At 43.5% G+C, this 26,067-nt stretch overlaps 1 protein-coding gene across 1 annotated transcript; it reads left to right on the top strand.

Moving 5' to 3' along the window:
- On the top strand, window positions 1-22,834 carry LOC140195837 (extracellular calcium-sensing receptor-like). The gene is made up of 5 exons (XM_072254474.1): window positions 1-270; window positions 8,792-9,625; window positions 15,987-16,203; window positions 21,691-21,834; window positions 21,927-22,834. Exons 1-5 carry the CDS (start codon window positions 13-15, stop codon window positions 22,832-22,834), a joined length of 2,361 nt encoding a protein of 786 aa, XP_072110575.1. The 5' UTR covers window positions 1-12.
- Window positions 22,835-26,067: the final 3,233 nt, after the last annotated feature.

Raw genomic sequence — 26,067 nt, 5'->3', positions numbered from 1 at the left:
CTGGTGCAGACAATGATTTTTGCCATTGACGAAATAAACCAGAATGAAAATCTCCTCCCGGGAATCACACTTGGGTATCAGATACACGATGACTGCTCGTCCCCCGAGATCGCCTCGAAAGCAGCGCTCGCTATGATCAATGGAGAAGAGGAATCAATTGAATTCCCTCAATGTAGAGGTTCCTCCAACGTCGCTGCCATTGTTGGTTGCGATATATCTACAAATTCCATCGTAACCGCAAGGACAATGGGATCCTTCGGGATTCCGCTGGTAATGTGTCAAATATTTTACTTCATTTCTACTCTGGCGGTACCGTATCCTTATTCGCAGGGACACAAACACGATCCTCACACGCTTTAATTTAGGATAGAAACACCATAATATCGTTACAAAATATTACTGAGATTTTAGGGCGGTTGATATCCATCGTATACAATATTCTATAGAGCTGATATCTAGCAGAGATTCCCTAAGGTGTTATAGACCAGGGATGTAGTACAGATAAGATCACATTAACTCTTAAGTGCTCCCAATAGCATGTGTATTAAATAACCCACAATTGCCAAATGTAGCTCCTTGCCTTCACGTATGAATTAATTACTACGCCCGGCGGAACCATTTCTACTGTCAGGAGAGAGGACAAAGGCGAATTTTTAGGAGCTTTAAATCAGTCGCCTCCAGCAGACGCCTACAGCAGTGGCCTACAGCTCATCTAAATAAAAGGAAAACTCTTGACCTCAGACTTACCCTGTCTTGCGGATATACCCACTCCATGGGGAAGGCTTCAGGAAGAAACCCCGAGGAAAATTCCGGAGGTTAGGTCCGACATTGAGTTCAACACGGACGAGCAACTCCTGTAAAGCTGCTGCTGTCAAACACTGTCATTCTTCGCTAATCCTTTGAATTCATCAGCTGTGTGTGTGTGTGTGGTGGGGGGGGGGGTGGCTGCTCCATGCGTAACTGTTAACTCTCCGCATCCTGCAGCCCTGTTTTTCGTATCATGTAGAGAACTGGGACGCAATTTCCGTGGTCAACCTGGACGAACGGATCGCCTCTTATTTCCACCAGAACACGATATGAGGCATTCCCAGTAATTAACTGTAAAAAATAATATAGCCCTTGTTAAACCTCACATAATGGAATTTATGACAAAAACTCAAGATCAGAGCCATTGGCCCAGTTGTTTTCTGCCAAAATAATTAATTAAGCTCATAACTAAACTGGTCCCTTTTGTATATGCACTGCCCTCAGTACTTCGTTGTGTACACATTTGTGTGACTAAGGGTCTCTTAAACAGGTCCGTCCGATTTGATTACACAATAAACCCTGCCAGCTTAATACAGGAACTCCACCATCTGAGTAAAATATTTTGCTTGGAAAATCTATATGAAGCATAATACAATCACTTTAAATACATGTTCTGTGCTTCAGACATTTTAAACATGGAAGAAAGAGACCACTAATCCACTCAGTTGATGCCTTTCATAAACCTCTGTCAGATCATTCCTCAGACTATCCGCTCCGGTGAAAAGAACACAAAGATATCACAACTCTCCTTATAAGATATACCATATAATCCGGGAAGAAAGCTAATAAATCTCTTACGAACCTCATTCAAAGCTTTCATGCCGTTCCTGTAATGCAGCGACCAGAAACGAATGTAATTATCGTTATTTGTCTTATCAGAGTTTTACTACCAGAATGAGAAGTCTGTATTTTAAGGTACAATGCAAATTATTTCAGGAGTTCCGGTTTTATATTTTTCACATTCTTCATGTTGTATATAAAATGTCATAGTTATTGTCAAGGATTTTACAAAATTACCATGAACCGCAAGAAGTACATCAGTCACTTTCAATTAAAAACATCAGACAGGTATGTATCAATGTATCTCCTTCTCTACAGCCACTGCACCACCTGCTCCTGTCTCAGCGATAAGAGACAACACCCCACTTTTTTTAGAATTATTCCCGGCGACCAGTACCAGTCCAAGCTCCTCGCTGAACTAGTGAGAATCTTTGGCTGGACTTGAACAGGAACAATTCAAAGTTACACTGAATACGATAACTTCGGAATGCAAGAATTTGTGGAGCATGTGGAAAATTTTGGCGTCTGCATTGCCTACTCTGAGTCATTTTACAGCACCGACCCGGCAGAGAAAATCAGTAGAGTTGTCCAGGTGATTAAACAGGCGTCTACTAAAGTGGTAGGGGCCTTGTTCACCCTGGTGAAATACGAATTTTATTGAATGAGGTTTGGCTGCAAAATGTAAGCGGAATACAATGGATTGGAAGTGAATCCTGGATAACAAGACACTTTCTTCCACCTGAACAAAGAGCAATTGGTCCAGCCACGCAAAGGACAGAGATAGCTGACCTCAGAGATTATCTTCATAACGTCCATCCTTCCAACTTTTCTGATAATTTTCAGAGGGCATTTGACAAGGTGCCACACATGAGGCTACTTAACAAGATTACAGCCCATGGAATTACGGGTAAGTTACGTACGTCGATGGAGCGTTGGCTGATTGGCAGGAAACAGAGAGTGGGAATAAAGGGATCCTATTCTGGTTGGCTGCCGGTTACCAGTGGTGTTCCACAGGGGTCCGTGTTGGGGCTGCTTCTTTTTACATTGCAAAACAACAATTTTGATTATAGAGTAGATGGCTTTGTGGCTAAGTTTGCTGATGATACGAAGATAGGTGAAGGGGCCGGTAGTGCTGAGGAAACTGAGAGAGACTTGGATAGATTGGATGAATGGGTAAAGAAGTGGCAAATGAAATACAATGTTTGAAAGTGTATGGTTCTGCACTTTGGCAGAAGAAATAAAACGGGCAGACTATTATTTAAATAGGGGGAGAATTCAAAGTTCTGAGATGCAATGGGACTTGGGAGTCCTCGTGCTGGATACCCTTAAGGTTAACCTCCAGGTTGTGTCGGTGGTGTAGAAGGCGAAGGCAATGTTGGAATTCATTTCTAGAGAAATAGGGTTTAGGAGCAGGCATGAGATGTTGAGGCTCTAGAAGGCGCTGGTGAGACCTCACTTGGAGTACTGTGGGCAGTTTTAGTCTCCTTATTTAAGTAAGGATGTGCTGACTTTGGAGAGGGTACAGAGAAGATTCACTAGAATGATTCCGGGAATGAGAGGGTTAACATATGAGGAACGTTTGTCCGCTCTTAGACTGTATTCTTTGGAGTTTAGAAGAATGAGGGGGAACCTCATAGAAACATTTCGAATGTGGAATGGCATGGACAGGATGCCTGAACGCTGAGAGTGATGCCATAGACGCAAATGCTGGCATCTGGAATAGTTTTAACCTGGTTCCTTGTCTTTTGGGAGCGAAGAAAAGGTTTTAAGTTTAACGTGCAAAAGAAAATACTACTGGGAATCTGTGTTGTAAAAGGGACTTGCAAATGGATCTGCAGGTCGTGAAGTCAGTTTAGAATAGACAGCAACCCCGGTGCAGGAGCCTTATGTGTGCAGGGTAATACATGTACCTAAAGCTGGAGGCATAGGGTCTAATTTTTCTATATCTTCTCTCCAATGGTATTAGTGAGAAAGGGACATGGTTTCGATGGTGGTGTTCTTCAATGACAAATACTGCTTTCTTGTGGCAGTACTCCGTGTAAATGTACTCTGTGATGGAAAAGGTTTTTGCTGTGATTGACTGTGGTGTATCCGGAGCTTCATGATGTCTTCTGCATTCGTGAGCATTGATATGTCCAGCTATGGTTGTTTTTGCAGTTGTTTTTAACTTAGACTTAATTCAATTTATTCATCACCAGATCGTTTGTCTAATGACTAAGTTACCTCTAAGGTGCGAATTATAAGAAGCATGAAACCTGTTTACACTCCGGGTTTCTTCTTAATTCACTGGAAATCCTTTGCACCCTGCTGGGAGTACAGATTTACCTGCATCGAATAAATGTATTTATGAAATCATATTTCTCTAAAATTCCTCAGGCAGTAATCAGATGTACCTAGAATAATACATGCCCCTAAGGTACCATATCATCATGGGAACATAACACATTACAACAGTGGTTGCAACTTTAAACCGCTTTGGGACTTTATTTTGTATTAGAGACAATATAAATAGACGATGTTCTGACCGTGACAGGTTCATGTGACAGAACAATGTCTCAGTTTCTGATTTTCATGTTCCTCGCCGCCGCGCCAGAAACCCATGGAATACTCTACAAGCGTCGATCTAAAGACAATTTACCGGATTTAGCCAAGGATGGTGATGTCATTCTTGGCGGAATATTCGCAATACATGATCCAATTCATGACTTCCATACATTTACCTTCACACCGAAAAGTACTGAGTGCAAAAGGTGAGCTTACCTCTTGTAGACCGACATTTCCTTATCACGCCGTCTAAGAGAAACCGTTTTCACTCATTGAGTCAATCTTTCAAATTTAGAGCTAATTATGAGTCGATAATTTCGTGTACCGTTGATATTGTCCTTTATTGTTCTTCGGCAGCGTGGCGAATTGTTAATTTTACCATGGTACCTCAAGCGGAAATGGATGAATTAACGTTTTTTTGTGTCTTAAAAACATAAATGTTGTTATTCAGTATTGACACTGCCACTCTGAGATTAAAGCAAAATCAGGCACAAAAATACAGCTTTGACGGGAATAGTATGCCTTACGTTTCTTCATCGTACGGTTGTATTGAACAGCGCAATTGCGTCTGGCTTCCAGCTCAGAGATCCTAGTGAAACACGTCTGACGGTGCATCTTCACTGAGGAAGGTGCTTGATGAGGTATCGCTACGCTTCGTTTGGGAATTGAGTATTCACCTAAAGGAGTGTGTCCATTGAAACCAAACTGCCATCGTCGGCGCTGCACCAGCCTTTGGTTTTCCACTGTGATACTGCAAACTATGTGTTACGAATTCTATAATAGATGTTAGAGCACGTGGCCAAGTGGTTAAGGCAGTGGACTAGCGACCTGAAGATTGTGAGTTCGAGCCCCTGCCGAGGGAACATGTTGTGTCCTTGAGCAAGGCACTTAATCACACATTGCTCAACGACGACATTGGTGCCAAGCTGTATGGGTCCCAATGCCCTTCCCTTGGACAACATTGGTGTCGTGGAGAGGGAAGACTTGCAGCATGGGCAACTGCTGGTCTTCCATACAGCCCTGCCTAGGCCTGTGCCCTGGAGAGTGAAGACTGTCCAGGCGCAGATCCATGGTCTCGCAAGTCTAACGGAGGCCTTAATAGATGTTCGGTAATACATGTGGGAGGATATAATCAGTGGAAACGCAAAAGTTGGCGGTGATGGAGTCAGCAGTTAATGTAAACAGACAGCCGAATGAACTCAGCGAGTCAGGTAGGATCTGTAGATGGAAATACACAGGCAATGTTTCAACGCGACGCGTTTACCAAGACTACATACTGTTTGACCCCTTGAGTTACTTCCGTTGAGTTACTTCAGTAGTTCGCATATTTGTTTTTCTTTGTATTAACACTGTCCGTTATCAAGGTATTCGACAGTAGTTTCAAAACCTGACTTCGACTGCAGATAGGATCAGGATTGTACTGATGTTATTCAGGCATGCAAAATTTTAATGTTAAGCAAATACCGATTTTACGTGCAATGCTGTGACGAATAATCAGGTTGTCATAAGAACATGTGACCATAAGACGTAGGGGCAGAATTAGGTGATTTGGCCCATCGAGTCTGCTCCGCCAAGCAATCATGACTTATCCTGTTTTCTCTTTCTCGATTCCATTCCTGGCCTTCACCCCGTAAATTTTGATGCCATGTCCAATCAAGAAACTATCAATCCCTGCCTTAAAAACACCCAGCAACCTCGCCTCCACATACGCCTGCAGTAAGAAATTCCACAAATCACCATGCTCTGTCTAACGAAATTTCTGTGCATGTCTGTTTGAAATTGTGGGCCCTCTATCTTGAGACTGTACCCTCTTGTCCTAGACCACACCTAACCCACATCCGTCAGAAACATCTTTTTCACATCTACTCTGTCTAGGTCTTTCAACATTCCAAAGTTTTGGATGGAATCCTACCTAATCCTTCCAAATGTCAGCTAGTGCAAACACAGAGCTATCGAAATTTCTTCTTATAATAACCCTTTCATTCCCGGGGTCATTCTTGGAAACCGCCCCAGGACCCTCTCCTAAGCCACCACATCATTGCTCAGATGAAGAGCCTAAAACTGTTCAAAATACGCAAGGTGAGGCCTCGCTAGTGCCTTATGAAGCCTCGGCATCACACCCTTTTCTTGTTTTCTAGACCTCTTGGAAGTAATGCTGACATCACATTTGTCTTAATCACACCGACTCAATCTGCAAGTTAACCTTTACGTTGTTCTGCATAACTGAATGCTGGAGGAACTCAGCGGGTGAACGGCCTCTATGGAGGAGAATAAAGGGTAGATATTTCATGCGGAAACCATTCATCATGACTGTAGAGGCTGATCGGCTCCGCTCAGGCTCCGCTTCTTCAACTCTCTGAAATACTCCACGCGTCCTTTCCAGTCCTAATGAAAGGACTAGGCACAAAGAGTGACTATCCATTTCCCTCTGGAGATAATTCCCGACCTGTTAAGTTCCTCCAGCATTATTTATGTGCTGCTTTGATCTAGTTATCCGAGTACTGTGTATTACTAGAATTATAGTTCCTCTCGTGTACTCTCATTTGGCATGCAATGACTCCTGCTTTTTTGTGAAGTGGAGCGGGTTTGGTATCTTGAGCTGGTGAAATAAACAAGAACCACTGTGCCCCCAGATTCGAGATCAGTACTGCAAACATCCTTTATTGACAACAAGAAAATATTTACATTTTAAGTCGTTGTCGTGACATCTGATTAAATTCGGAATCTAAGCACTTTAATCATCTCATCTTATATATATCCCACAGTTTTTATTTTGAAATCTTCCAACTGGTGCAGACAATGATTTTTGCCATTGAAGAAATAAACCAGAATGAGAATCTCCTCCCGGGGATCACACTCGGGTATCAGATACACGATGACTGTTCATCCCCCACGATCGCCTGGAAAGCAGCTCTTGCTTTGTTCGATGGAGAAGAGGAATCGATTGAATTCCCTCAATGTAGAGGTTCCTCCAACGTCGTTGCCATTGTTTGTTGCGATATGTCTACAAATTCCATCGTAACCGCAAGGACAATGGGATCCTTCGGGATTCCGCTGGTAATGTGTCGTATATTTTACTTCCTTTTTACTCTGGCGGTACAAGTATCCTTATTCGAAAGGACACAAACATATGATCTCCACGCGCCTTAATTTAGGATAGTAACACAATAAAAATCGTTACTAGATATATTGAGATTTCTAGAGTGCTTGATATCCATCATATATAATATTCTATCGACCTGCTATCCAGCTGAGGTTCCATCAGGCGTTATAGATCAGGGAGGTATGTGCAGATAAGCTCACACTAACTTTAAGTACTCCCAATACCGTGTGTCTTAAATAGCCCTTAATAACCCAGAGTAGCTCTTTGCCTTCACGTTTGAGTTAACTACTCGGCCCGGTGGAACCGTTTCTATGGACGGGAGAGAGGGGAAAGGCGAATTATCCGGAGCTTTAAACCAGTCACTTCCAGTAGATGGGGCACGTTAACCGTGGTCTACAGCTCATCTAAGAAAAGGAAAACTCTGACCTCAGACCTACCCTGTCTTGCGGATATACCACTCGTGGGGAAGGCTTCAAGATGCATCCCCGCGGAAAATTCCCGAGGTGAGCTTCCTAAGGCAGTCAACGTTGAGTTTAACGCTGGCGAGCAACTCCAGTAAAGCTGCTGCTGTCAAACACTGTCGGACATCGCTGTTTCTTTGGATTCATCAGCTGCGTGGGGTGGGATGGGGGCTGGGGGGTCTGCTACATGCGTAATTGTTAACTCTCTACATCCTACTGTCCTGTCTTCCGTATCATGCAGACAGTTGGGAGGCAATTTCTATGGTCGACCTCCACAAACGGAGGGCCTCTTATTTCCACCATAATAAGTTATGAGCCATTGCCAGCAATTAACTGTAAAAAATAACGTAGCCCTTGTTAAATATCGCGTAATAGAACAAATATCAATCAGCTCAACATCAAAGCATTCGACACAGTTGTGTTCTGCCAAAATAATTAACTAAATTCAGAACTAAACTGGTCCCTTTTGTTTATGCACTACCCTCAGTACTTCGTCCGTGTGCCTAAGGGTCTCTTAAACAGGTCACTCCTATTTGCTGGTACCTCCATCCTCTGGGTAAAAGTTATGTTTGGCACATCGAAATTAAACATAACCACTTCACTTTAAATGCACGTTCTCTGTTTCAGACATTTAAACCTTGAAGAAAGATACCGGTAATCTGTCGATGCCTCTCATAAACCTCTGTCAGATCCCTCCTCGGACTCAACCATTCTGGTTAAAAGAATACAAATATATCAGAGCTCTGTTGATAGAAAATAACATATAATCCAGGCAGAAATCTAGTAAATATCTTATGCACCTCATTCAACGCTTCCACATCGTTCCTGTAATGCAGCGACCAGAAACGAATGTAATTATCGTGAATTGTCTTATCAGAATTTTACTACCAGAAAAATAAGTTAGTATTTTAAGGTACAATGTAAATTATTTCAGTAATTCCGGTTTTATATTTTTCACATTCTTCATGTTGTATGTAAAATGTCATAGTTATTGCCGAAGATTTTAAAAAATCACCGTGAACCGCAAAATGTACATCAGTCAATTTCATTTAAAAACACAGAGCAGGTATTAATCAATTTAACTCCTTCTCTACAGGTTAGTCACTACTCCACCTGCTCCTGTCTCAGCGATAAGAGAGAATATCCCACCTTTTTCAGAACTATCCCTAGCGACCAGTACCAGTCCAAACTCCTCGCTGAACTGGTGAGAACCTTCGGCTGGACTTGGATTGGAACCATTCGAAGTAACACTGATTATGGTAATTTCGGTATGCAAGGATTTGTGGAATACGTGGAAAAATTTGGCGTCTGCATTGCCTACTCTGAGTCATTTTATAGGACGGACACGGCAGAGAAAATCAGTAGAGTTGTCCGGATCATTAAACAGGCGTCTACTAAAGTGGTAGTGGCCTTTGCTCACCCTGGTGAAATGCGAATTTTATTGAATGAGATTTGGCGGCAAAATGTAACCGGAATACAATGGATTGGAAGTGAATCTTGGGTGACAAGACACTTTCTTCCACCTGAACAAAGAACAATTTATCTCACCGGGACAATTGGTCCAGCCACGCAAAGGACAGAGGTAGATGACCTCAGAGATTATCTTCATAACGTTCATCCTTCCAATTTCCCTGACAATATTTTGGTGATGGAGTTTTGGGAAAATTTATTCACCTGCTCCTTTAGCATAGACAACGGGACAATTCCAGATAACTCTCGAGATCAAGTTCGGCAATGCACTGGAACGGAACAGATAGAAGGAATAGAAAATAGCTATCTTCCAGCGATAATGGATGGTAGTTCATACCACGTGTATAAAGCGGTCTACTCCATTGCTCACGCACTGCACGACATGTTCACCTGTGTGGAAGGAGACGGACCCTTTGTGAATAACTCTTGCGCGCATATTGCAAACCTCGAGCCTTGGCAGGTACGCCTATATCATTACGCAACAAAGCACCAAATGGCTATCACCGACCGGTACGATTGTGGTTTGTGGCTTATACCTTTCAATTTTCATATGCGGGTAATCAACCACCTACGGCTATATTTTAGCAAAGAATTGTACTTGTGGCGATCAAACAGTAATTCTACGAAAATGACTTAGACCATAAAATCATAAGATATAGGAGCTGATTTAGTCCATTCGACCCTTAGAGTCTGTGCGCCTTTACTTCATCGCTGATCGATTTTCTTCTCAATACATTCTCTTGCTTGTTCCCATAATATCTCAAACCGTGACCAATCAAGATCCGATCAAGCTCGGCCTGAGCTGCACCAGATTACCTGCCTCCACAGCCTCCTACAGCAACAAACTCCACAGGTCCCCTCTTTTGGCTAAATAAACGCCTTCTCAACTCTACCAAATAGACATCGCTCTATATTGAGGCTCTAGGCCTTGGTGCTAGAATTCCCCACCAAGCAAAATACCTCTTCACATTAACTCCGTTAGGCCTTTCAACATTCAATAGGATTGAGTACTATTCCTCTCTCATTCTACTTAATTCTAGAGAGAAGAAGCCTAGAACCTTCCACCGTTGCAAATATGATAACCATTTCATTGCCGGAATCATTTCGTTGATCTCTTCTGAACCCTCTCCAACGAGAGCACATCCTTTCTTAAACTCCTCACAATATTCCAGGTGTTACCTAACCGGTGCCTTACAGCACATTAGATCCTTGCTTTTGTATCCTAATCCTCTTGAAAGGATCGCAAAGATTTCATTCATCTACCTCACCACGGATTGAAACTGCAAATTAAATTTTCGGGAGCCCTGCAAATAATCTATAGTTTATTCCTTCTACGAAATTGCATGATCACACACTTAGCGACACTGTAGTCCGTCTGCCACCTATTTGTCCATTCCCGTAAATCCTTCTGCAGACACTCATCTTCCTCAATACTACCCTCCCCTCCACCTGTCTTCGTATCATTACCTAACTTGGCCACAATTCCATCAATTTCATAGTACAAATCATTAACAAACAAAGTAAAACACGACCGCTGTGGAAAATCTCTAGTCACCTGCAGCCTTGTCCGAAAAGTTTCACGTTATTCCGTCTCTTTGCCTCGTGCCAATCAGTCGCTGCTCGATCTATTCCTGGAAAACCTCGGGCTCTTATTTTGTTTAGCAGCCTTAGGTGCAGCACCATCTCAACGGTCTTCTGAAAATCGAAGTACACGACATCCATCGATTCTTCTTTGTTTATTATTCTTGTTGTTTCTTCAAAGAATTTCAACTGAATTATCAGGCACGATTTTCCCTTAAGAAAGCCATAATTACTTTGGCTTAATTTATCATGTTACTCCAAATACCCGGAAACAACATCCTTAACCAATCGACTCCAAAATTGTGTCAACCACTGTGGTCAGGGTGACTGGCCTATAATTTTCTTGCTTCTGGTCCTGCTCCCTTCTCTATGAGTGGAGTGACATTTACAATTTCCAGTACTCCCGAACCATGCAGAATCTACTGATCATTATTAAATCCTCCACAATCTCTCAGTTACGACTTGTAGAACCATGGGGACCAGTCCAGCAGATTTTTTTGTTTCCCAAGTACCAACTCCATAGTAATCGTAGTAGCACGCACTTCTGCCGATATATCTGACTTTGGCTTCTCCCTTTCCAATTGCCCGGTGAAACCTATCATATTATGATTGTTGTTTCCCAAGGGTTCTATAACTTGAACTCCCTCATCATATCCGGTTTATTACGGAACACCTCCATCCTCCTAGTGGGCTCAACGACAACCCTGCTCCAGAAATTTCACAAATTCTCGCTCTTAGGATCCTGCATCAGCTTGCTTTTCCCAATCTATCTGCATATTGAAATACCCCATGACTAAGCTAACATTGGCTATTTGACATACTCTTTCTGTCGCCCACAGGAATTTTTAGACCACATCCTGGCTACTGATAGAAGGCTTGTAAAGCTTGTAGTTTTATTACCCTTGAGTTTTTTTTTATATATCTACTCACAAGGATCCTGTATCTCTCGGTCCTATGTCACCTGTTTCTATAGTTTTGATTTTATTGTTTACCAGTACCGACAATCCGCCTTCTCTGCCTACCTGTCTGTCAGGTAAATAGATTATGTATCCTTGGATATTAATCTCCCGATTTCAAACGTATTTCAGTGATGACTCTGTGATATCAAAAACATCATAGTTGCGAATTCCTAACTGGCTACTTGATGATCTACCCTGTTTCGTATACCGTGTGCAATCAAACTTAACACGTTCTATCCTGTTTTAGTCAAACTTTACAAATTTGTCCCCCTTTCATTTTGCAAACCCCCGGACTGACTGCAGTTTTCCCTATCATCTACCCATTCTTGCTGAGAGCCTCACCATACACTACCTCCATTTGTGAACCAACATGGGTATCCTCAGTCCCACCACTCTGGTTCCCATCACCCTGCAAAATTTGCTTAATGCCCAAGAAAATATCCCAATCAATCATAACTCTGAAACCCTGTCCTCTCAGTTTCTCAGTTTCTCAGCCACCCATTGATCTGCCGACTCTCTCCCTTTTCTTGCCCTCAATGGCGCGTTGAACAGGTAGAGATTATTACTCTGGAGGGACTGTTTTCCACCATATTAAAAAAAAAACAGGCTTCTTCAAGCCTAGCGGTAAATGGATGCAGTCTTAGGATGATAGGTAAAGTTCAGTTCAGTTCGTGGTATTGAGTTGAGTACTGATGGAGAGGGAAAGGTGTTGTGTTTGTCCGAGTAAGCCGATGGCGTTGGTTCTTCCTGTTGTCCTCTGGAAACATTTAAAAGTCAGCAAATGTGACCACAACAAGGGGACCGTTTTCCGTGGTGGAGTTATCAACCCAGGCGAGGATTGGACACACTAATAATTTCCCACCGGTCACAACTTTTCCACACTGCAAGAGCCACTGAGCGATCCTCTAAAAACCCACCTTTCTGTGCGCACAACAAAGCGCATCCAGTATCCAAAACCATGTGTGTCCAACAACCAGTTGACCTTGTATTTATCTCAGCATGTTGAACACCAGCTGTCCATCACGTAGCTCCTCCCTTCTCTCTCTGTAGGAACTCAGAAGCTGGCAGTGTCCTTGCAGAAATTCCAAGCAAACTGTGAGCAGTTTTCACCTCTCTCTCTCTCTCTCTCTCTCTCTCTCTCTCTCTCTCTCTCTCTCTCTCTCTCTCTCTCTCTCTCTCTCTCTCTCAATAACAAGGTGTTTCTGCTGTACACCTCTCTTTCTCTTTTTAAAAGCACAGTTCATAGGGATAATTCAGGATCCGGTCACATTAGGGCCTTCCCAAAGGTTTCAAAGGGGCATTTAATGTCAGAAAAATGCATACAATGTACATCCTATTTTTTTTCTTGACAAACATTCACGAATACAGTGGGGTGACCCAAAGTATGAATAACAGTTAAATGTTAGAACCCCAAAGTCTCCCTCAGCTCCCCCCACCAACGTATAAGCGCAGCAAAGCTCTGACCATCTCTCTCCCCCACCAGCAATAAAAATACATCGGTGCGCTCCACCGAGTTCTCAAGCGTGCATCAAAGTATTCTTAAAGACACAGACATGTAGTACCCCAAAGACTATTCTTCCACCTGCTATTCGAGATACCACAAGCTAGCTTTCTCTCTCTCTCTCTCTCTCTCTCTCTCTCTCTCTCTCTCTCTCTCTCATAAGAGAAAAAAGAGGTGTCCTCTTCAAAGCTAGAGGGGAGGGATAACAAACAATTCGCTGATTCACGATGCTAAAAGTCTGTTGTGTCACGTCTCCCAAGCTTTCTGCCCAAAGAACGGGTCTCTCGGCACACAGCCAGCAGCCAGCTTGCTGCATTGCATCTTCCGTCTCCCACGACCCACACGTTTCCTGCAGCGACACCGACCTCGAGTCCGCCCGCCTCCAGAGCCACGAAATCGCGGAACCCTGAAGGCGCACTGGTCTCCTCGGCCGCATGTTCGGCATATCAAATAGCGGCGAGTCCTGAGATCACCAGGGCATGTCCCATTACCGTAAAGAACTGAAGTCAGCGTGTAACTCCAGGTCGGAGTTTTCAAAAGAACCCTGTAAAGGAAAAATAGAGGTATTAAAGATCGAAATAGAGGTGTTTCCGAAGATCCAAGCAAAGGCATCATCATTCTCCTAAGTCCCTCCCAATTCTTATGATATTATTACCAATATGTACCAAAATGTCAGGCTGCTCACTCTCCCCTCTAGAATATCATGTACCGTATCCGAGATGTAGCTGGCTCTGGCACCTGTGAGACAACGTGCTATCAGGGCTTCTCTACCCCGTCTACAGACACTCCTAGCTAATCCTCGAACTATGGAATCACGTATCACCAATGCATTCCTCCTCTACCACTTTCCCTTCTGCGACAAAGCGCCAGATTCAGTTCCAGGCAACCGGTCGCAGTGCTTCCCGCGAGAAGTATCGAAAACTGTACACTTGCAATTTAGAGGAACAGCCACACGGGTACACTGTTCTGGCATCCTATTCCCTTTCCCTTGCCTGACAGTCAACTATTCACCTACCTCCTTCATCCTTAGGGTTCAACCTCCAAGTATCTGCTATCTATCATTTGCTTAGTTTGTCTTATGAGTCAATGATCATCAAGTTTCACCATAATACCATGAGACAGAGGGGCTGAATTAAACTATTCAGCATATTAATTCCGTTCCGCCATTTCATCACGGCTGATCCCATATCCCATTCAACCTTATACCCGATCCGAGACGTGATTGACCCTGGCCCCTGGGAGGTAACATGACATGTAGGCCTCTATCCGACATCCACAGCCTCTCCTAACTACTAATATATCTCTGGAGACACATTTCACCGCTACAATCCTCCTCTTCCACGTTTCCCTGTGACCCACTTCGCCAGACTCAGTACCAGAAACTCGGTCGCTATGGTTCCCCTGAACTGTATCAAAAATCTTATAAATTTTAGAGGGAAACGGCCACAGGAGCACTCAGTAACGACTGCCTAGTTCTCTTCCCTTTACTCTCAGTCACCCATTCAGATGCCTACTGCAACCTTGGTGTGACCACCTTTCTGTGGCAAATGATTATCATTTCCTCTATTTCCCTGATGAGCCAAAAGTATTTTGGTATGCAGCTCTAGTTCTTTAGTACGTTCTCTGAGAGGCTGTAGCTCGGTGAATGTGGTACAGATATGGTTATTCTGGAGTTTGGAGGTCTTTCGGAACTCACGCACCCATTGCACAGTACAAACGCAGCCATTGGAACCATTTTCACAACCCTGACTATATGCTAACAGATGACGAACGAGCAAGAAAAAGCTTACCACATACTTGTGTCGCCCACGATGGATATAGGAGAAGCCTGCTTAGCCAAAGACAAACTACTGCCTTAAATAACACTGTCCCACTCCAACAATAGTCCCTGCACTTGCTCCAGTATCGTTTTTATTCGTCCTTGCTAATGAAATCCAGTACTCCCTTTGGCCGCTGTTACGGCTATGCAGCACTGACTTGTAAAGCTCTCCCCTTCACCTGGATGAAGATATCTTTACACTTTGCTTCTGAGGCCTAACTTCCCATGCACATAGCACGCTAAACTGTAAGTGTGGAATGGAGTAGCTAATGTATAGGGGTACAAACTCCACCAATGTCTGTAATTCACGTATCGATCATTAACAGAGGACATTAACTGAAGTGTGAAGGTTGGCGAGGGCAATGGTACGCATTTTCTGCTTTTCGGAGATTAGATCCGCATGGAATTTACTCCTCTGTATTAACTGGTGGTGAAGAGGCATCTTCCAACAGACTAGTTCGAAAAGGGCTGCACTATTTCGCCTGAGCAGCGGCGTGCATTCGCAGAGGACGATTTGAAATAAATACGTACCTTGGATCTACAACCCACACCTTCTTATTCAGTGGTTATACCTGGGGATCCATGGCAAACTGTATTATTCCTTGAAGAACCTCTACCCTCCCAAAAATATCTACGTTATACCTCTGACACGTCTGTAATATCAACGCTGAAAATCAAACTGCTGCAGGGAATTACCGGGTCAGGTACCATTTCCGTAGGTAAATTGATAGTATAGTCGACCAGTTCCAGCCACAGCTGAAGCCTGGTCCGCTGAGTTTCACTAGCAGTACCTTTTTGCATCAGCTATTTTATGCCAGATTCAACTTCGACAGTCTTAAATAAGCGGCTCTTTTCTACTTGCAGGGCAGCGCATTTCATTCATTTACGTTTACGGTAAATTTGAATGTCAGTGCTTATGTGGACCAAATCAATTCACCTCCATTGCCTCCTTCCACCCTAGTTGCTGCACTACCTCCGCTCCGTGAATTTCACAGCGAAAGAGGGAGAAACCGTATATTTTGATGAAAATGGTGACTCGGTGCCAAGATACGAATTCGTGAACTTACAAACGAATTTCAAGGGCAGCGTCGACATTGTAAATGTCGGATATTATGATGGATCGGCTCCGGCCGGGCAGGAGCTAACGCTGAATATCGAGAAAATCATGTGGAGCACGGGTGGAAAAGCGGTATGGCTTCCTTTACCATGTATTTACACTGGCGAAATGAAAAAGAGTTGCATGCCTGTGATATGGGTGATATTGTAGAAATATATATTGCCGATTATGCTCTAGCTTAATGCAATCGAAGGTTCAGTCTCGACAGTTCAGCCTGTTTTGGTACTAGCTTAGAAGAATGAGGGTTGACCTTATTCAAAGGTTGCAGGTCGTAAGGGTCGATGTTGAGATCAGTTGATCGGCTGGAGACATAGAATAATGGGAAAAAATCACGAGGTACGGTTTTCATCATTTCATTCTGAGGTACGTAGACATTTGCTTCCAAGATGTTCGTGCATCTCCGGGATTATCTGCCTCCTTCGTGTGGTGAAGGCCAGATCATGAATTATGTTTAAGATGGAAACAGATAAATATTCGAAAGGAACTGAGCTACGAAATGTGAGTTGATGCCAGCCATGAATTGAATGGTACATCGAAGAATCGAATAGGCTACTCTTATATCAGTGTGGCCTTCTGAGAAAATAATTCTGATTCTTCTTCCCACAGTAACATTTACTCACCATAAGATACTATTGGTTAACTCCAGTTTGTTTTTTCAGAGTCGTAAGATTACTGTGTCACAGAACACATCAGCACAGAAACAGGCCCTTTCGCCCATCTAGTCTGTTCTGTGCGGAACTATTACAAACCTTAGTCCCATACACCTGCACACGCACAATAGACCTACAAACATGTCCCATCCTTGTACTTACCAAAACTTATTTTAAACAGGACTTCTGTCACCCTTAACAATAAGTACTCCTGTGTGAGTACTGTTGGGGAGGGGCGGCATACCTGGGGGAAGCAACAGTGGCAGCGCCTCTGGCACAGAGTCTGGCCCTCTGGCTCAGAAGGGTAGGGAAAGGAAGAAGGCGGCAGTAATAGGGGACTCTATAGTTAGGGATGAGACAGACAATTCTGTGGTCTCAAGAAAGAAACGCAGATGGTAGTTTACCTCCCAGGTGGCAGGGTCTGGAATGTTTCTGATCGCGTCCCCGATAATCTGAATTGGGAATATAAACAGCCGGACGTCATGGTAGGAAAAAGGAGGACGTCCTGAAAACAGACGATAGGGAGTTAGGAAGGAAGTTGAAAAGCATGACCTCAATGGAAGACACCTCGGGGTTGCTGCATGTGCCATGCGACTGCGAGTATAGGAATAGAGTGTGGTGGAGGGATTGGAGCAGAGGGCAGGGATTCAGATTTCAAGATCATTAGGACTTATTTTGGGACAGGCGTAAGCTTAAGAAAAAGCATGAGTTGCACTTGAATCCGAGGGGGACAAATATCCTGGCACGAAAAAGTTTGCTATTTGGTCAGAGCTTAAACTAGAATTGCTGGGAGTGGGAACTAAACTGAAGAGACGGTGGAAAGGGCGGTTGGCTCACAAATAGAGACGCTTAGAGACAGTGCGAGAGGGAAGATTTATATGACATCAACATAACTTGCCACTTCCTGTATTCAATACATTGACTTATGAACGCCAATGTGCCAAAGGTTTTCTGAACAAACCTGTCCACCCGTAACTTCACATTCAATGAATTATAGATCTCTAGTTTTATGAACTATTCCCAGATCCCTTTACTCATAGGAACTACTCAGTGCCCTGCCGCTCACAGTGGCAAGTCCTAACCTGGATTTCTTCCCCGAGTGCAACACCTCAAACCTATCTGCATTAAGTTCCATCTGTCATTATTCAGCCCATTTTTTCAACTGTTATATGGCCCATCTTAAGTTTTGACAGTCAAATTCGAGTTCCACTACAGGCCCCGTACTGCAGTCATCGGTTACCTGCTGATCTGGTTTACCACATTATCATTCAGATGGTTAACATAGATGACAAGCTACAAAGGACCCAGCACACACTAGTCACAGATATCTCGTCAGACGTGCAATCATCAACTGCAGCTCCATGGCTTCTTCAGTGAAGACAATTCTTCTTCTAGAATACCAACCGACAGTAACTTCTTGACCAGCCATTGTTGAGGGATCTTGCTGATGTCCCTACCCGGCAGAGAACATCCTTAGATTTCATCACCTTCCCTGGTAACTTCCTCGAAAATACTCAATGCTGCTGTTTAAATACAAGCTCCCATGTATCAAACCATGTTGATTATCGCTATCAGTCGAAATAGTTCTGTATTCGGTCCCTTCAAATACTTTAAAATACCTTATCCATTATTAATGACAACACTTTACCCGTTATTAATGTCAGTAGCACCTTCCTTTATTTTACATCACATATCTTACTCCGGACCAGATTTTCGGTCATCTCAAATATACGACTTTACTTTATGTGGTACTTATTATGCAGCACATCTCAATCGCGGCAAATGTGAACGTCTGTGTTTTCCATGCTCCGAATTGACGTCCCTCTTACGGAATACCGTGACATAAAATGTGGTATGCCACTTTTCTACTTTCAGGAAATGTATAATAGTTGCTAGGAGAGGGATTGGAGAAGGATGGTTTGCTTTGATTATTGGTAACCTTAAAAGAAGCGAGCAGGAGCAGTCGGCACATCTTGCGCGCCGATGTTCCGGGAAACATTGGAATTTGCATAACGATGCACTTGGCAAGATCCAATAAAAGGAGCGGTCATTAATTGAGTGGATCACTGTAAGAGTGGGGAATTGACCGTGGGTTCTTCGAAACTTGCCACAAGAACGTGTTGGAATTCTTTGAGCAACTTTAAGTGAGTAAAAACGGACTTGTAGGTTTTGACATTGAGAAGGCCATTGGTATCGTAATACAATGAAGTTACTGGCAATGGTTAGAGCATTCGTTGAATGGTAGGGTGCAGTGATTGGGAAGAAAAGGATAATTTTCTGGTTGATCGGAAGTGACTAGAGGTGTTCCACAAGGGGTGGTGTGGGGACCATTTCCTTTTATGCTGAAGATCAATGATTTAGATTATGCAATAGATGCGTAAGCGGCAGCAAGCAGCAATCCTCCCACCACCCACCAGCAAAAAATGATTGGCACCCACCAACAAGTACTCCAGCGTGAGAAAAGCAACACCAAAGACACAGACCTGAAGTACTACAAAGACTACATTCATCACCCGGCATTCGACATACCACAGGCTCTCTCTCTCCCTAATAAAGGAGAAAAATTTTCTCAGTTTCACAGCAAACGGGGAGACAGAACAAGCAACTCGCTGTTTTATGATGTTAAAAGTCCGTTGCGTCGTTTTTTCCGAGCTCTCTGCCCAAAGATCTGGATTCTCTGGACACACAACCTTAGATCTTTCATCTCCTACGACACTCCGGCCTTCTGCTCGGACACCGAACTCCGATGCCCCCCGTCTCCATATCCACGAAAAGTTGATCCCCCGAAGGCGAGCCGAGCTCTTAGGCAGAGCTCTTGACGTGCCGAACAACGGCCAGTTATGAAACCCCGAGATGGTGTTCCATTCCCGCAAAGAATGTCGGTCAGCGTGTAACTCCAGGTCAGGGTCTTCAAAAGAACCCTCAAAGGAAAAAAAATAGAGATATTAAAGATGGAAATATAGCGGTTTCTGAAGATGCAAGCAAAAGAGCCGCCATTAGGCCATTAACCCTCCTAAGCTCCGCCTTCTTTTCCTTGGCATGCATTTTGATAGTTGAAATAAATGTGCAGCCTATTTTCTAAGCTGCGAGAACGTCCAAAAATCTGAGATCCAAAGCGACTTGGGACTCCATGGGAAGAACATCCGAAAGGCTAACTTACAAGTTGCGACGGTAGCGTGGAAGGCCAATACAACCTTGGCATTCTTTTCAAGAGGTAGGGAATACAAGATCAGGGTGTGATACTGAGGCTTTTTAAGGCACTGGTGAGACCTCGTCTTGAGTATTCTGAACAGCTTTGAACTTCCCGGCTAAGAAAATCTGAGCTGCTATTGGAGAGGGTTCAGAGGAGGTTCACAAGAATGATTCCTGAAATGAAATGGTTTATCGTACGAGGAATGCTTGATGGGTCTGTACTTGTACTCGCTGAGTTAGAAGGATAGGATGGTGGATCTCTTTGAAAACTTTCGAATGTTTCAAGGCCAATACAGAGTAGATGTGGAAGGAGTTTGTTCATCGTTCGGGAGTCTAGGACAAGAGGATACCGACTCAGGATACAAAGGCGTCCATTTAAAGCAAAGATGCAAAGAAATTTCTTCAGCCAGTAGGTGGTGAATTTGTGGATTCGTTAGCACAGGCAACTTCAGAGGCCAGGTTATTGAGTGTATTTAAGGCAGAGGTTGATAGTTTCTTGATTGAACGCAGCATCAAAGATTACGGGAGAGGAGCGGTGTGCGGGGGTGGGGAGGGTAAGAAAGCATCAGCCATGATTGAAGAGTGCAACACACTTGATGAGCCAATGGCCACAATCTGCTCCAATGTCTGTGGTTTTATGGAGATTTTCGATGGATGTTTTTCATCTGTATTCAGTCGGAAGATTGACACCGAGTCTTTAGAATTGAGGCATGGAGGTTGCGAAATCATGGACACTATTCAGACCACAGGTCAAGCAGATATTTGTTGGGGGAGATTAGAGTAGGTAAACCCCAGGATTTGGCAAAATGTTTTCTGTTCGAGGCCAATGCTGAAATTACAGGGGACCTCGCAGTGATAGATAAAACATGCCTTGCTTCGAGGGATATGCTGGAGGATTGGAGGATAACTAATGTTGTTCTGTTATTTTAAAAGGGTTCTAGTATCTTTCAGAAACTTCTTGACTGAAGAGCCTGAAATCAGTAGTGGTAAAGTTATTGGATGGTATTTTAAGGGACCGGATACACAAGTATTTGGTTAGACAAGGACAGTTGAGGGATAATCAACATAGCTTTGTGGGTCGAATGCCGTGTCTCATCAGTTTTATAGGTTTTCCAGGAATTTACCAGGCAATGTCGTCCATGACTTCGGCAACGCTTTGACAATCTCCCACATGAAAGTTTGTTCAGGAAGTGTCAGCCGCTTGCAGTGTACAGCAAGGAGACGAGCAAATGGATCTGGAGCAGCTTGAAAAACGGGCTGAAAATGCAAATGGGATTTAATGCACATCAATGTGGTATATTGCACCTTTGGAAGAGCAACCGAAGTAGTTCTTACGCAATGAGAGACAGAGCACTGAAGAGTATGGCACAACAGAGAAACCTGTGATGTGTTAGGAATGTGTTCAGACGCAATCATTTACCACTTCTTACTAGCTTATTTCAGGCGAACCGCGATTTTGAAATCCGGATTTTATCAGCTCTAAATGAGGCAAAATACCTTCACTTCCAAAGTCTGAAAGTAGTCGTTTCAGCATCTACCATGTGTATCTTCTCATTCTTTATTTATAATATTGCCCATAATTTAGTTATTTCAAATTTCTTTGGTTATTTAGTTTCTTCCACCTTCTCAAGCTCAATTATAAGGCTTTCTGTCAGTTATTCAGCATGCTTAGCTGCATTATTTACAAATCCAATTAATACCATCAGGACATGTTCCGCTTTTACAGATCCCACGAGCTGCTTGCTCAGAACCATGTCGACCTGGAACAAGAAAAGTCACTCGGAAAGGGCAGCCGATATGTTGTTTTAACTGTGTCGAGTGCGCCAATGGTGAGATCAGCAACGTCACTGGTAAGTGCTGAGATGTGCAGCAATTTCACACATTTCCACGGTTCGAGGTCCGAGCTCCCACACATTATAATATTAAGTGCTCATTTTCCCAGATTCCACGGATTGTATCAAGTGTCCATCGGAATACTGGTCCAATTACGCAAGAACCCAATGTGTTCTCAAGAAGGTTGAGTTTCTGTCGTTTGGAGAAGTCCTGGGGTTTGTATTATTGACCCTTTCTGTCGTTGGAGTGTGTTTTACATTGGTCACGGCTGCAATTTTCTATCGGTATCGACACACCCCTATGGTCAAAGCGAACAACTCCGAGCTCAGCTTCCTGCTCCTATTCGCCCTCCTGCTTTGCTTCATTTGCTCCCTCGCCTTCATTGGAGAACCATCCCGCTGGTCTTGCATGTTGCGCCGCACGGCTTTCGGGATTGTGTTCGTTCTCTGCATTTCCTGCATCTTAGGCAAAACAATCCTTGTAGTGGTTGCCTTTAAAGCAACTCTTCCTAACAGCAACGTGATGAACTGGTTCGGACCGGCGCAGCAACGCTTGGGTGTATTCGTCCTTACTTTTTTGCAAGGTTTAGTTTGCGTTGTCTGGCTAAGTGTGACACCTCCCTACCCCCTGAAAAACATGAGTTATTACAGAGACATCATTATTCTGGAATGTAACGTGGGCTCATTGATCGCCTTTTACTTGGTGTCGGCCTATATTGCGCTGTTGTCCATTGTGTGTATAGTGCTTGCTTTCCTTGCCAGAAAACTCCCGGACAGTTTCAATGACGCCAAGTACATCACCTTCAGCATGCTGATTTTTTGCGCTGTTTGGATAACTTTTATTCCAGCTTATGTGAGCTCTCCGGGAAAATACACCGTCGCTGTGGAAATGTTCGCTATCTGGGCATCAAGTTTCGGTCTGCTTGTCTGTATTTTTGCACCGAAATGTTACATTATCTTACTGAAACCAGAGAGTAATACAAAGAAAAATATAATGACGAAAGAGGCTTCACTGTAGCTACCAATTTGTAATCCCTTTGCATCATTACCTCAACAGCGTGTGTAATCCTCGTCCATTAAATGTAGTTTTGAGCCTTTTTTATGTGTCAACCGGTTAATTTTGTGAAAATTTAACTCAGATGTTTAAAATGTATTTACATCTGCTGGGAGTAGTTTCGATTCGATTTTGAGAATGTTTAACAACGGGTATGACCAAGAAGTAATGTCATGTCCGATTTCTGTATACGGTTACTTCATGATTCACTGTCTCTCCTTTATCCAACATGCTTATTACTTCTTCGAAGAACTCTTAACAGATTTGAAGGGGGAGCATCATAGGACTGAGGGCCTTAGAAGAAAGAAAGGGGGAGGGGAGAACCAGAAGAAGATGGACAACAGGCAAGCAGTGAATTTGAGAGGGAAAGAGAGAGAAAAAAAATACATACATAAATTAGGTATGGGGTAAAACAGGGAGGAGGGGCATTAACAGAAGTTAGAGAAATCAATCTTCATGCCATCAGGTTGGAGACTACCCAGACGGAATACAAGGTGCTGTTCCTCCAACCTCAGTGTGGCTTCATCTCGACAGTAGATGCGGCCATGGATTGACATATTGGAATGCGAATGGCACGTTTAATTAAAACGTGTGGCCACTGGGAGATCCTCCTTCCTCTGACGGACAGAACGTAGGTGTTCAGCGAAGTGGTCTACCAATCTGCGTCGGGTCTCAACAATCTATAGAATGCCACACCGGGAGCACCGCACACAGTATATCACACCTGCAGACTCACAGGTGAAGTGTCGCCTCACCTGGGAGGACTGTCTGGGACCCTGAATGCCGGTGATGGAGGTAGTGTAAGGGCAGGTGTAGCACTTGTTCCGCTTACAAGAATAAGTGCCAGGAAGGAGATCGGTGGGAAGGGATGGCGGGGGGCGGGGGTGGGGGGTGGAGGTGACGAATGGACGAATGGATCGCCTAGGGAGCGATCCTTGCAGAAGGTTGAAAGTGGGAGGGAAGGAAAGATGTGCTTGGTGGTGGGATCTTGTTGCAGATGCGCCTCTGATGTTTGACACTTCTCCCCATTTCGATAATATTCCGCACTGCTGCTGTTTTTACCCAAATTTATTATCATTATCATACATCTCCCAACACTGGGTTAGATCTGCCAAATTTTGCCTATTTTTCCAATTTCACTCCTTTCTGCTGCAATCGCATTACATCCTCATCACTACCTATCCCTCCACCTCGCTATGTATCATAGAAACATAGAAAACCTACAGCACAATATAGGCCCTTCAGCCCACAAAGCTGTGAGCAACATGTACTTAACTCGGGTTACCCATAGCACTCTATTTTTCTGAGCTCCATGTACCAGTCCAGGAGTCTCTGAAAAGAACCTATCGTAATCACCACGCATTCACCACTCTCTGCATTAAAATTACATACCCCTAACATCCGCTCTGTACCTACGTCCAAGCACCTTAAAACTCGTTCTAACCATTTCAGCCCTGGGAAAAAGCCTGTGACTATCAACACGATCAATGCCTTTCATCATCTTATACTCCTCCATCAGGTCACCTCGCATCCTCCGTCGCTCCAAGGAAAAAAGGCCGTCTTAAGGACGCGTTCACTCAATTTATTCTCATAACGTATGCTCCACAATCCAGGCAACATCCTTGCAAATCTCCTCTGCACCCTTTCTATGGTTTTCACATCCTTCCTGTAGTGACGCGACCAGAACTGAGCACAGTACTCCAAGAGGGACCTGACAGGGGTCCTATATAGCTGAAAAATTACCTCTCGTCTCCTAAACTCAGTCCCACGGTTGATGAAGTCCAATGCACCGTCTGTTTTCTTAACCACAGAGTCAACCTGCGCAGCTTTGCCACAAATCCATCAACACCATTATCAAAATCATAGACAAACAATGTGAAAAGTAGTTGTCCCAATACTGACCTCTGAGGAAAACCGCTAGTCACTGGTATCCAATCGTAAAAGCCCCCTTTAATCCCATTCGCTACCTCCTGCCTAAGAACCATTCCTCTATCCATGATGTGGTAAGTTTAGATCTTCTGAAGGATTTCAGTGTGTTTCCATAAAGAGGTTGTTCGACAAGACTACAACATACAGATTTACGGATAATTCACTGTCACAGACTACATACCAGGCAGAATGCAACAAAAATGGATAAATTGGTCTTTCACTAAAATTAGTACGTTGCAACATTCAGTTTGTGACAAGGGTCAGAGCTTGGACTGCAGCTGTTCTTGATCTATATCAGTGATGTGGCTAAAGGGAAGCAAATTCTATACTTCCAAAACTGATGGAGACGCGAGAGTAGGTTGTGTTGTTTGTATAGAGGATCACGTTAATAGTGTTCAAGAGTAGATAAGAAGGTGCCAGTTAAATTCTAATGTAAAATAAGTGACCCTTTTTTCCATTTCATTGCAGAGGGAAGATTTGTTTTTAGGAATAATGATACATTACTTCAATTACTGAGAGCTCGAGTGAATATTGTGCTCTGGATTAGTCCCTTTCCCAAAAGGAAGTTATATTTATTACAGAAAATGAATAGGTAGGATTTAACAGGATTATTCTGGAATGGCAGGTACACACAATATCAGAGGAGACTGAATGGAGTAGGTCTATATTTTCTTGTGTTTATGTGGAAGTGAGGGAATTTAATGGAAACTTGCAAAATAAGAGTGTAGACATATGAATATTTCAGCAGACAGAGAACAATTCAGAACTGAGATGAGGAGAAGCTTCTTCACTAAAAGACAAAGAATTTTTGGAATACTTAACAAATATTTAATACCTACTTCTGCAGAATAAAATGTAAAAATAAATATAAAGAGCAAGGTAAGCAAACGCCAACAGACAGTGCGTAAATTAAAATTCTCGATACCACCAAAGAAAAATATTTGGCAAAGGTACGAGATGAAGTCTTGTGAAACACTTTGCCGACTTATATTTTCTTAGCGTGTTTGAGCGCCATCAGTTCTCGTTGTTAGCAGTCTTTCACAATCCTGAAACACTCTAAGGAAATTAAGGAGCAGTGAGTCTGACGCAATTCACAGTGAAAGCGAGAAAGGAACTATGGAAACACGAGGAAATCTGCAGATGCTGGAATTTCAAGCAACACACATCAAAGTTGCTGGTGAATGCAGCAGGCCAGGCAGCATGTCTAGGAAGAGGTACAGTCGATGTTTCTGGCCGAGACCCTTCGTCAGGACTAACTGAAGGAAGAG

The sequence above is a fragment of the Mobula birostris genome, chromosome 4, assembly GCF_030028105.1.
Source record: "Mobula birostris isolate sMobBir1 chromosome 4, sMobBir1.hap1, whole genome shotgun sequence".
Classification (NCBI taxonomy): Eukaryota; Metazoa; Chordata; class Chondrichthyes; order Myliobatiformes; family Myliobatidae; genus Mobula; species Mobula birostris.
This window is presented reverse-complemented; position numbering and strand designations above follow the sequence as displayed.

Bases quoted from the DNA above. Each gene is read 5' to 3' on its own strand.
- LOC140195837 (XM_072254474.1), top strand. From the start codon at position 13: ATGATTTTTGCCATTGACGAAATAAACCAGAATGAAAATCTCCTCCCG. The intron at 271-8,791 runs GTAATGTGTCAA...CCTTCTCTACAG, and splicing joins GATCCTTCGGGATTCCGCTG to GTTAGTCACTACTCCACCTG. The intron at 9,626-15,986 runs GTACGCCTATAT...CTTCCACCCTAG, and splicing joins CAAACCTCGAGCCTTGGCAG to TTGCTGCACTACCTCCGCTC.